The 12,955-nt window shown below is 38.2% G+C and overlaps 1 protein-coding gene across 1 annotated transcript; it reads right to left on the reverse strand.

Moving 5' to 3' along the window:
- Positions 1–1,835: 1,835 nt before the first annotated feature.
- On the reverse strand, positions 1,836–12,934 carry LOC144655043 (tolloid-like protein 1). The gene is made up of 4 exons (XM_078515263.1): positions 12,910–12,934; positions 11,945–12,397; positions 2,950–3,300; positions 1,836–2,313 (listed from the first exon to the last, which is right to left on the reverse strand). The coding sequence occupies exons 1-4, from the start codon at positions 12,932–12,934 to the stop codon at positions 1,967–1,969; spliced, it is 1,176 nt and encodes a 391-aa protein (XP_078371389.1). The 3' UTR covers positions 1,836–1,966.
- Between the last annotated feature and the right edge of the window lie 21 nt (positions 12,935–12,955).

The raw sequence follows: 12,955 nt of genomic DNA on the forward strand, positions 1-12,955 counted from the left end.
CATTGCAATAGCGCTTAATAAATTGTTGAATCTTTTTCGTATATATTTATATAGCTTTTATTAGTTAAACATTAACCAACACTCTATTATCTGAATTCAATTTAAGAGCCGTTATCTTTCTGAGATTAGTACTGGCCCTGAAGAAGACCAGCTCTGCTATTTGAAATATTGGTAATAATTTTGTCTACTCCATTTTTCCAGCTTTGCAATCAGTCTGTTTTTATTCTTTTTGCGCTAGAAGGTATTTCTAAAATTACTTCAAAAGTCGTGTGTTTGAATCCCACTCGGGGCATTTGATTTCTTTCCGACATTTGTTCTGTAAATATATAGAAAGGGATATCAGAGTCGACCTCTCTGATGATGAACATTTGACTGTTTGAAATATGCCGTATTTCGTACAATACCAAAGGTGTTTTAGGATGAGCAATCAAATGCGTTTTTTAAAGCTGTGCATTTGCATGACTTTTGTTTGCATTAATAGTATACTACGTAAATGATTCTAGCTTATGAATTCTTCCATATCTTATATGTTTTATACACTATTTTTAAAACACAACAGCGGTTCACATAACTTAGTAGACCAGCTAACATAAATGAAACCAAACAATTTTAGTTTGCAAAATCCTATGCATGGTGTGGGTTTCAAAGGCATGAAATAATAATAACCAATAATTTATCGTTTGTTATTCGTGAAACTCTAACTAGTTTACCTTCTACTTCGATATTTTACCAAAAAAAAGTTTATTTTGACATTTTACATTTACGTACTGACTTCTCGGAATTGTTTTTTAATAAAGTCGACTTTTGCGAGAGATGCTGAACTGCAACTGGACACGTCGCAAGTGACATATTGGCGACAACTTGAGAATAACCATTGGAAATTGAAGGTGGGACACATGCTGTTTCGAATAGCTCGGAATAGTTAGACTAGTTAGGTGGACCAAGCTCCAAATGAGGCACGATTTACGTTTTTAATTTTTGTGTAAGCCCTGCTGCAAGCTGGCTTACAGACTTACACGATTTAATCAGCGCCTCAGTGTAAACATAGCATGATGGAAAAAGGTAAATTGGTAGCTTTCTTGCAAAAGGATAGGTTTAAGATCCGTCTGTTGCCGTGGCAACCAATTTCTTCTGGCCCATTCCTCCCCGCCCCGCCCCAAATAGTGCTTCATTTGCAACAGTCTTATTCTAGCCCCCACAACAACTGTCCTTTACGTTCCGTTTCACTCAAACCGCCCCCTTTTCTGCCCCTTCCCCTTTTTCTTTCCTTATCACTCTAACCCCCATCCAGGCTTTTAGGTTAACAGGGTTACAGGCTTACAGGCTTACAGGGGTATACGCTTACAGGGTTACAGGCTTACAGGGTCACAAGGTCACATGCTTACAGGCTTACGGGGTTACAGTCTTACATTCTTACATAAGGCGATTAAATAAATGGCATCTAGCGGATTTTTGAGCATTTTAAACATCGCTAGCGCTGTTTTCAGTTCATTTAAGATCATTACAGCAGGGCTAACACAAAATTTAAAAACGTAAATCGTGCCTGAATTCCGGTTATAAGCCCTGGGCTTATACAACTTCGTAAGGGGTTTTGGGTGGGCTTATAAGCGGAATAAAAAAAAAAAAAACGTTTCAAAACGAGCCACGGGAGTGTTGATGGAAATACGTTTTTAAGTTAAAAACACATAATAAAGCAACATTTAGCTCTATTCAGTACTGTCATCTGGTAGAGGGGGGCTTTAATATATCCGGGGGGGCTTATAACCGGATGTATTTTTTTGTTTCCAGGATGATGGGCCTATAACCGGGGGGGGGGGCTTTAAGCGGGGGGGGGGGCTTATAACCGGAATTCTACGGTATGTTCACTAGCTGATTTTTTTTATTGCTTCCAAATATCAAGCGCCCATTTTGGAAATGTTCACAGTTGTGCCGTCCCATCTCCCAGTGACATGTTGGCGACACCTTGTTAATAGTCAACGGATGGTGGATATGGATCAGAAGCTGTGGCGAATGGCTCAGAGTAAGGAGGTGGAACAAGATCTGTATTTGGGACTGATGGTTGTGAGGTTTCAGGTAAAGCAAATCCAGGGTTAGTAGGCTGGGGCTGTCGAAGGAAACTCGTGTCAGCCTCTGTATTAGAAGAGGGTGACTGTGTGTTTGGAGGGACGGCTTGCAAGGGAACTTCATGAGCACGAGACGGTCCAGCTGGTCTTGTTGAACGCCTTATCGTGGTGCACTTTATGACAACAAAGATGATGGTAGAAAGGACGACTGCAACAACAAGAGGCACCACAATGGCAGCAACCTTAGTCCCTAGGAAATAAAATTAAATAACATGACTGTTTTTAAATTGCGAGCTTCTTTTTTTAAAACATCACTGACTTTTATTTATTTTCAATTGAATTATATCTGAGAGACATCGGAGATATATCTCGTCTTTTATATTTGAATTTTATAAACAAGTCTAGGTTTTTTTCCTTTGTTTTAGATTTCTGTAAAGAACAGGAGACAAACGATTGAGACCATGATTCTTAAATGGATCGGATGTGCAAGACACCAGGCAGGGCAGGGCACCAGGCAGTCATCAGCTATTGCTGATGTTTGATGAATAGTAAAGCTTTCATGCACATTTCGTTGTACCAAATCATAGTTGATAGAGGGAAATAGTTAGGAAGCAAACAACAAAAGCGCAAAAAGAGGGCAAGATTTAAGTTGGAAGGTCCAAATGGCAGGGCACTTCTTTTGCGCTCATACGCCATGCGTAAGTTAGGTAATCGCAATGTTTTCATTGCTTAGTTGCATGAACACACGTAACCACCTATTGTATTTTGTCAGGTTGGTTTTGTGCACTGTGAACCCCCTAAATAGCGAACAAAAATGGCTACATAACCATTTCCCTCTATTAAGTATGCCCAAATAAACATACACAGTGGCAAAAGAGGTTAGTACCTTTCTTGGAACTGATTGTTGCTTTAAAGGTGTCACTTCTTCTAGAGGCGTAAAATTCAACGAACATGTGGTTTCCTGAAGTTGACACTGCATCATGATAGTTTTTATTGCAGTAGGTGCCAAGAAGCTGAGCAGTTGATGAGCTTCCATCCCAAACTTTTACATATCCACAGGAACACCTCGAACAACTGGATATAGACATCTTTTCAAAACTCAGTTCCAGAATGGAACCCTTCGTCGTGCCAATTTTAAATCTACAGGTCGTCCATGGTAAACTGGTGGGATAGTAGCCATCGATGTTTGAACTGCTTGCAATAGATACTGCACTTGAGCTCTCAACAGAAAGAAGCACTAAAGAGAAAATAACATGCATGTATATTTAAAGGCGAGAGTTAGAGTTACTCGAGCTAAAATAACAAGCAAATGGTCACGTCATATCCATTCTTTTTTAACATTTTTTTTAAAAAATACTCCTACTTTTCACTGCCAGATGACCTTGGAACATCCAAAAGCTTTCAGATTTGCGAATTAAATGTAACAAATAATTACTGAATCCAATAATCATTGCAATTAAGACAATTAATTAAGTTATACTGACTGAAGTTTTTGGATGGTGTAGTCCATAAAAAAGGAGTCTCGTCAAAATTCTAAAATATCTGTGTAAACGAGACAATTGCTATATCAGACGACCCTCGTGACATAGTTGGACGGTGAACTTTTCTGTCAATATCTGCACTCAAGTTTAACTGTCTGCAATGCTGGTGCTTTATTGATGTGCTCTCAGCCAATGAGCATGCTGACATTTGTGCATGTACACATTATGAGACGCACTACAATGATGAAATTTAACAACCGTGGGGGTGGTGGTGGCAGTGTTTTTGGTGGTGAAACAATAGCATTGTGGTGGTTCAAGGAACTTATATAAAATTTTACTTTTTGTCAGTTCACATGAGCTGGTTCTGTCCTCTTTGGCACAGAATTTTCCACGAAAGACATTTTCCCATTAATAGTATGGCGAATTATGCAGACGTGGCGAATTACGCTTACCCCCAGAGATGATTAAGTTTCGTGTTATTCACAGTGACAGCCCGCTTACACGAAAGTGATTCTACCATCTAACCTGGAACACGACCCCTTTTTTGATATCAACAGATGGATCATGCGGGCAGAGACAAGCGAGTCGTCAACCTATTTACAAAAGGATCCCATCATCGTAACCTAAGCGTCACTTAAATTGTAGAGAAACAAGAACATTGAGAAGCTTGAGAAGCTTAAAATCGGGCGCTTTGCCTTGAAAGGCAGGGTTCAGTACAGCAGAAACCACGAAGCAGTTACTTAAGTAGCACTCAGTCCGACTGTGTTTGTGTAAGTCACAGGGCTTGCATGAGCTGTATTAGTGTGCATAATATAATATCTAGAACGTTGTCGGGATTGCATTATTACTTAATGACATGATGGTTTCAATTTATAAATGTATCTCACACAATACAAATAAACGATTGAAGTAGACGACTAGACAATGTAAAGTTTGACTTAGCAAAGTGCAGTGTATTGGTAATACTGTAAGGTGCGGTTTCACCTGACGGTCGTGTGCTTTTCGGTATTTTCCAGGCATTGCACTTTGATGGGACAGTACTACAACTGTTTACCGGGGAACTACTATTGTCAAGAAAATGATGACAACTTGTTGATGAATGATTGAACATTTGTTTCATACCATTACTGTAATAGCAATTGATGAAGGCTTTTAGTACTGAACCAAAGTATAAGGACTGGGAAATACTGAAACCCATTATCAGCCACCTTAAACGGAAATATCTTGTTGGTGTTTCAAGGAATACAAGGAAACTTCACTCATCCCATGTATCTATGTATTGCGGTATTTTGTAATTTTTTGAGTGATTTTTGGGGATGTTTGGCAGGTGATAGTCTTTTTAAAAGAATTAGTAAAATTTAGACAACTAAGAAATATTGAAAATTTAATGTGAATTTAACATTGGAATTTGAAGTTAGAAATTGGCAGACGGACACCAAACAGTCCCGTGACATCCTGGAGTGTTTTTGCATGGGGGTCAACTGTGTGATAATGTTTCCATTTTTTTCTTCAATCCCCACTGATAAAGAACTGTTGTTGGTGTTATGTTGGTGTTATCACATGTCAAGCCTTTAACAAGGTATGAAAGAACACAAGGATTTAAATTATTCTGGTGCTCAATTTTTGCGTAACTAAAATTAATGTTACTCAAATTCCTGATGGATTCTGTCTTAAACTGTTACGAGCTTAGTATTTCCAAATTATTGCATGTCAATGTAAGGCAAGACAAGACATGCCTTGGTTCTTATGTAATTCTCTTAAAAACACATAAGATATTGACTATAATTTTGTCTGTGCTATGGCAATTCACAGTGGGGTGGTCTTGATGTTTCTTTAACTTGTAGACTGGACTGGACTAGTAAAACGCGGACTTGTAAAACGCCTCTAGACACTTCGAATTCCTTGGCCACAATCATCTTACGGCTCTCTTCAATACATAATGTCTCAAAAAAACAGTAACCTCAGAAAGAAGTCAGAAGCAAATAAGGTCGAAAGACCGAATTTGAACATATAACGGCAAATGTTCTAATGTCACGAACGTAGGAGTCGTGTAGGCCCGTCACCTTTATTTACCACATACTGCCCCCAAATTAAAACAGTACCCTCAGAAAGAAGTCAGAAGCAAATAAGGTCGAAAGACCGAACTTAAACATTTAACGGCAAATATTCCAATGTCACGAACGTAGGAGTCGTGTAGGCCCGTCACCTTTATTTACGATTGACTGTTGATTTCTGGACGGGCCCCGTTCTACCTCGTGCGAGCAATACAAACGACTGCACTAAACAGACGTCAAGTAGTGGAAAGAAAGAAACATATGCACACAACTCAGAGCATCAATCCCGTTGTTTTAGTAGGGGTTTGCAGAACGAACATGTGCTATACTGCAAAAACATCTCCACGCTAAAACAGACCATAGAGTGCTCAAAAAAGCTAGAAATATGCCGTCGAAGAAACACACAAGAGCTTCAAACACAAATTGTTTCGCTTGCTAAACCGTTTAGTTTCCGTTTAGTGTCCGCGTTCTACAAGTCCGTGCTTAACAAGCCCTCGTTTTACAAGTCCGCGTTTTACAAGTCCGCGTTTTACTAGTTCTCGTTTTACAAGTCCGCGTTTTACTAGTCCGCGTTTTACTAGTCCGCCTTTTACAAGTCCGCGTTTTACTAGTCCGCGTTATACTAGTCCGCGTTTTACAAGTCCGCGTTTTACTAGTCCGCGTTTTACTAGTCCAGTCCAGTCCTCGAAATACAGTATGCCAAAACTCCCCGCCCTCTAAAGATAAGTCCTTGACGGTTCTTGTCGTTTTTCGGTGCCTATTCATCTTCGGCATCTTTCTCATCCACCTCTCGTTCTGTCCTGTGTCTGTCATCACACGAAAGAAAAGCTGATTCTCAAAAAATCTGCCACAAAAGGAAATTGACAAAAACAATATGAAAACCATATATCGAAAGTTTCTTATTCTAAAATTTTATCATACGTCTTAATTCAGAGCTACAAAGAAGTTCCTCCTTTTGAGTTATTGATACTGTTCTTACAGTACCTCTTTCCACTAGCGAAATTTTACAAAATTCCTTCGCGGCGAAAAGGTAGCGCGAATCCAGAACAGACTCCAATCGAGAGTGGGTTAATTCTAGATTACTATTAATTAACTATTACAACATTCATTTTTAAAATAGTTTCCCAAGCCGACTAAGCTAACTAAACGTCGAGTGTATCTTTCAGTAAACAAAACATGCCGTTATGACGCCGGAAATCCAGCTCACGCATACTATACCCCGTGACTCACGCAAACCTCCGACTTACGTGCTACTACAGTCATTCCTTTCTAAACATTTTTTTTGACCACCACCGTACCTTTCTACCCAAAAAACTCATGAAACCGCCCGGTTTTAACCTGTTTTAACCTTTCAAAAATTAGAGCGTTCGAAACTAAATAAGATCCGTAATCACAAACAACATACAGCCGTTTACAAGCACTCTTTAAAACTCCTGAAACCCTTCAAAATCAGGCAAAATAAATCTTTGAAATAACCTTTATCAATGTTTCTTATTTTTTATTCAGTTCTATAAAATGCCTTTCATACACTACTGTCAAACAAAAATTTCAATTTCCTCAAAGTTTCAAGACAAAAGAATAACAAATATTTCGTGCACAATGTAATTTGATTAAGCCAATATTATCACGTCTAAAAATACTTCAAGCAATTCAGTGAAAACCCGTTTTTTTTTCGTATCAACGAAAACCACTTTCGAATAATCAATACATGAAAATAACAATAAGATCAAAAGGAAGAAAGGAACCTTTCTAATTATTTGAAGACTTTCAAAGCCGTGATATTATGCATCCAATCCGCGATAAAATTTAATTACAACAAAATCCAAGTTCTCATTTTGAATTCCATTTTTTTCAGTTGATACCTTTATCCAACTTGTGAAAAATTCCATTCAAGTTCCTATTAATACTGTACATTCCCAATGTTTTGCTCAGGTCTTCAGAAGCGTCTTACTAACCAAATCTAAAATAATTCCAAAACATGCTGTACAAACATTCTACTCTTTGTGACAAACGACTTGACGACCAATTGTTCGAAATGAAAATCGACACAGTTCTTCCTAAATAAAAAAAAAGTTTTACGGCGGAGTCAGGCTCAAAAAATATACCGCAAGATCACACCCCCATTCATAGTCAGAAACCAGCAAACCATCTAGTTTGCTAAAAAAAAACACTGCGTGACATCAATGACGTTACCTTTTTCATTTACAAAAATAACTTTAACTTGTCAAAGTAAGTGCAATTTCACAATGGTGAATATATCGGCCCAGTTCTCGGCCGGGTCCAGTTCTCGGCCACTTTGTGTTTAACGCGTCTTTTCACACTCCAGTTGAATCAAAAAGAAAAGGTATTTCCTTCAAACGATAGACTGATTCATGTGCTTTAAGTATCTTGAGTCTGATCGTTCAATTCGATATAGAAAGCTCACACGTCGAGTTTACGCGGAGGTAGTTGTTTGTTTACGGCTCCAAATTCATGGATGTAGTTAAATTCGTATTTTATCCAAAAGCCCCCACCATACGAGCTAATTTTTGGCATGTGAAACGTAGAATAATTCAGCTTTCTGCTTTAGTTAACTTTTCGTTGAACCGTTGTATTTTTTGGTCTTAATTTACTTCGAAATTTTTTCTTGCGACGTTTGCGTATTTGCCAGTTCTCGGCCACCCTGCTCGCTATCACAGCTTAGCGCTTGGTTTTTAATATAATTTCATCTGCTGCTGCCAGAATGAAAGAAATAAATGTTTTAAAAATAAAGTTCAATCTTATCTCTAAGTTTTGAGCTGACTCTTGTCTTGTCTATTATTTCTACAACACCTAAATATTTCAAGACCTTTTCACTGCAAAATAAACCATCTAAATGCACGGGTCACACAATGCGGTTTTGCCAGAACCTGCACATAGGCAACTAGGCGCGTTAAAATCCTTCTTTTCTAAAGTAAAACAAAGCATCATAAAAATAATTTGGGATCGATATAGTATAAATAGGTTTACAGAGTGATTTTATGACTGTGAAAATTAATTGAGCATTTTTTTACAGATAATTACGCACAAGCTTTTTAGTGGCTGAGAACTGGGCCAAGGTGGCCGAGAACTGGGCCCACAAATGGAGCTTTTATTTTTATTATTGCTCGGGCAAATTAATTTTTGACCGGTCGATAGCTTTACACCAAAAAGCTGAATAATGTAGCTAGCTCTGGGAGAAATTTCAAGTTCCTGCGGTTCTTCTGAGGTAAGAAATACAAGTTTACGTCAAAAGTGGCCGAGAACTGGGCCAAGGTGGCCGAGAACTGGGCCCACAAATGGAGCTTTTATTTTTATTATTGCTCGGGCAAATTAATTTTTGACCGGTCGATAACTTTACACCAAAAAGCTGAATAATGTAGCTAGCTCTGGGAGAAATTTTAAGTTCCTGCGGTTCTTCTGAGGTAAGAAATACAAGTTTACGTCAAAAGTGGCCGAGAACTGGGCCAAGGTGGCCGAGAACTGGGCCCACAAATGGAGCTTTTATTTTTATTATTGCTCGGGCAAATTAATTTTTGATCGGTCGATAGCTTTACACCAAAAAGCTGAATAATGTAGCTAGCTCTGGGAGAAATTTCAAGTTCCTGCGGTTCTTCTGAGGTAAGAAATACAAGTTTACGTCAAAAGTGGCCGAGAACTGGGCCAAGGTGGCCGAGAACTGGGCCCACAAATGGAGCTTTTATTTTTATTATTGCTCGGGCAAATTAATTTTTGACCAATCGATAGCTTTACACCAAAAAGCTGAATAATGTAGCTAGCTCTGGGAGAAATTTCAAGTTCCTGCGGTTCTTCTGAGGTAAGAAATACAAGTTTACGTCAAAAGTGGCCGAGAACTGGGCCCCATACTGTACTTTGCACCGTAAGCTTTTTTCTCTGTCCTTCCGCCGAAGCAAAAAAACAAAACCTGATTACACATTAACCCAAAAGTCGACCAAGTGTGCCTGCAACGATTTTCTGTCAAAACTAAAATGAAAACCATTGCGGTATGCGTCACCCGTAGCGGTTTTGTAGCAACCCCGAGCTATCCCCGTCTTTTTGGCCGCGCCAGGAGACTACGCTCTAGGACGACCAAAGGGTAAACCTTAAATCGGCCACGCCCGATTAATTATTCCATCAAGGAAAAGGCTGTCGAGGTATACGTTTAAAAAGTCACTACTTGGTGCTCTTCATTTCTTAAAATCAAAACTCAAAACTTGCTGAAGTCTTTATGTTTATATTTGAGGTCACTCAAGCGCATTTGCTGGCACCGTATGAGATCAATGAACAGTTATAGTGAAACTCAATTTCAATTAAATTTCTGTTGCATTTTCGAGACTTCTGACACTGGTCTTAAAACTTTAACCCTGCTAGATATTGAAAGATCGCCTCCAAATGAGGTAACAAGATTATCCCTTAAAGTTGTTCGCTGTCTTTTGTTCAGTTTTGCTTTGTTGGATTTGTTTTAATAGTTTTCCAATAGTCCAATTCCAGAAAAAAACGGGAAGTTGCATGCAAGCGAGGCTTAATAGCCCTCGTCGGCTAGAAAAATAAAAAGTTTTATAAGCGTGTAGAGCATTTCGAGTCGGAAAAAAGCATTTCATTTTCAACGTAGCCACAAATCTCGATCGCTGTTAGTTAAAATAATATAAAAAGACGAAATTTAATGTCAAGCAGGCGACAGGGGAAATTCTAACAGTTTAACGGATAGATTTTACTGCCGACTTTATTATTCCTACACCAGCATAGGCCGCTGAATTCGCTGAAATTCATTCGTTCTCTCAGGTAGTTTACAGTCAATCTTGGATTTTGGTAATAAATAAAATGCAACTGCTTTATAATTCAGAAGAACTTTTAAGAAACGGATATCGCTCACGGAAGCCCTTTGGTTTTCGATTTGAATGAAATTAAATTAAAAATTTCTGGTATGGATAGAGGAACTGGTAAACATGTCTTGCAAACATCATCAAGTCAGTCTAATTCAGTTATTGATAAAATACGACAGACTTTTTTTTCTGTAGAATTTGTGATTGGCATACTGTTTCAGGTGTAAATTGAATTGTACATGTATTTAAGTAGCAAGAGAAGATTAATTTAGGTCAATATCGATAAAATCAAGCCGACTTTCATATCAAAATAATTACAATATGAAGAAGCAGAGCAATTGTTTCAACAGAGAAGCTCGCATAAACATGTCTGGCAAACATTTTCAATTTTCTACATTCTGTTACTGTTAAAATATAAATGGAGGTATCTTGCCGTCTCTGCAATTTGTGTGATCAAAAGACAGGATGAATTTAAAAATTGATTTTTCACAAATGAACGCAGATCTAAATATGTACACAACGTCGTCATAGTCGGTCGATCCTTTTTTATCACAAGCAGACTCAGTTGTTATTACCGGTAAAATTATACCGACCGGGAAACAAAAATCTTCTCCTGCTGGTCATCAAATTCGATCTAGTTCACAAATGAAGCAATTCATGTCCGTTAAAAATTTTAGTGAAAAAAAAATCTGACATATTTAAAGCTGACTGAATGCTTTTCGATTATAGAGGAATTTTTATGTTTGAGAAATGTTACAACAAACTGCGGTACATGTTTATACGAGCTTTTCTGTCAAAACAAACAACATAATTTCGATAATAAATAAAAATATTTGCGAGACATGTTTACGCGGGGGTCTCTTCGATTCTCTGTCGATACGTGAAATTTTTCATTCTGATTAAAAACCAAAGCGACTCTATCACCATAGTTTACTGTTAGTTCGTCAAAAGTACTAGTGAATCATCACATAGTTCGTTTTATTGATCCAAAAAATACCCAAAGTTGAGTTACCAGAGAACGGCTAAATTCAGGTCATGTTGACGGAGAATATAAAATATATTCGAGTCGACAAAATCTTACCGCTAAGCTGTTAGATTTTCTTCTTTAGCCTGCTAGACCTTGGATGCTTTCCTTTTATACTTATGAACTTATGATGATCGTGATTCGTGGCCAATTTGTTAAGGGAACTCGTAATGCCCACGCGCTAATAAAAACTCTTTCTTTTTAGCGGTTTTCTGGAATCAGCGTATTCGATTAAATTTGGTAATATATTTAATTTGCAACTTGTACTCAATTGTTTCTGGCAAGTTTTGAACCGTTTTGTGGCGTTGAATAAAATGTAACCTCGTTTCTATTGGTAAAAACAACCGAGTATTTGATCGCCCCTATGGCCACCTTTACAACATGTCTTGGCTCCCGATTGTTATCCTATACACATTATTCTAAATTTTCCAATTCCACAGCTTTCCATACTTATATTTTGAGTATGTACTAGCAAAAGTGGTATGGAAAGAACACAACTTACCTGTTTGAGAAATATTTCGTTTACAGGCATAAATTGACTGCGTAGACGGTGAGTAGATAGGCGGGGAGGTAGTCATGTGGTACGGGTACGTGGTCACGTATGGGTATGTTGTTGGAAAGCTGTAACCCGTTTGGTAAAATGCCAGAAATCCTGAGTAAGCGGCGCTGAAGTCGGAGAAAAACTGAACACGTATAGTTCCGTACGTAGTAAGAGAGGATGGAATTTGAGATCCACAGTACTTTCCTACCAGGTTGCCGTATTCTCGCACCTCCACGTAGTCGTTACACAATCGATACGAAGGCTCCAAACTAAATGTTATGAACTTTAAATTTGTCATTTTAGACGAGGAAGCTGTAATATTCCAGTCACACGATTTGCTGTTTGGGTAGTTCCAAGGAAAATTAGGACTGTAAATGACTCCAGCGGTGGCTCCAGGGACGATTGACGGACAACCTGAAACAATAATGTATGGTAACAGGGCTAGTACCCGGAAGTGGCTCTCACAGTTGAGCCAGATTTAGTTCCGTTTTTTATTTATTTTTAATTTAGCCAGCAAAAACGATTTAACTGAACAAAAAAAAATGTATGAACATTGACATTTCCTTGACGAAAACGACATACCCGCATGATTGCAGTCATGCATTAAATAAATTAAAATAAAGTACCCCTCCACCTACAAAGAAAAGATGCATCACAAACACAATAAATATTGGCAAGGAAACGTTTTCGTCTTCCATTTTTTTCACGTTGACCCGTGAAAATCATAAACCATAAACAATGCGACCCAAATGTTTACTGGGAAATCTAAAGAAAATCATCCCCATCTGTGACAGAATAAACATTATGATATGACAAGTTATATCATATGTAACATATGATATGACAAGTTACATAAATCACGCTCTTAAGGCCCCAACGAAAGAAAATATCTTGATTATCAATAAATGGAGTATTTCTCAGCTTACCAATGCTGTCTATCCAGAATGCCATTCGGTCTTATCGTTCATGGTT

Source organism: Oculina patagonica, chromosome 5 (genome assembly GCF_052425735.1).
Source record: "Oculina patagonica isolate OP01 chromosome 5, crgOcupat, whole genome shotgun sequence".
In the NCBI taxonomy this organism is placed as follows: domain Eukaryota; kingdom Metazoa; phylum Cnidaria; class Anthozoa; order Scleractinia; family Oculinidae; genus Oculina; species Oculina patagonica.

Coding starts and splice junctions, on each gene's coding strand:
- LOC144655043 (XM_078515263.1), bottom strand. CDS start 12,934: ATGGCATTCTGGATAGACAGCATTG. Junction 12,398..12,909: donor ATTCTGGATAGACAGCATTG/GTAAGCTGAGAA, acceptor TTATTGTTTCAG/GTTGTCCGTCAATCGTCCCT. Junction 3,301..11,944: donor ACGAAATATTTCTCAAACAG/GTAAGTTGTGTT, acceptor TTTTCTCTTTAG/TGCTTCTTTCTGTTGAGAGC.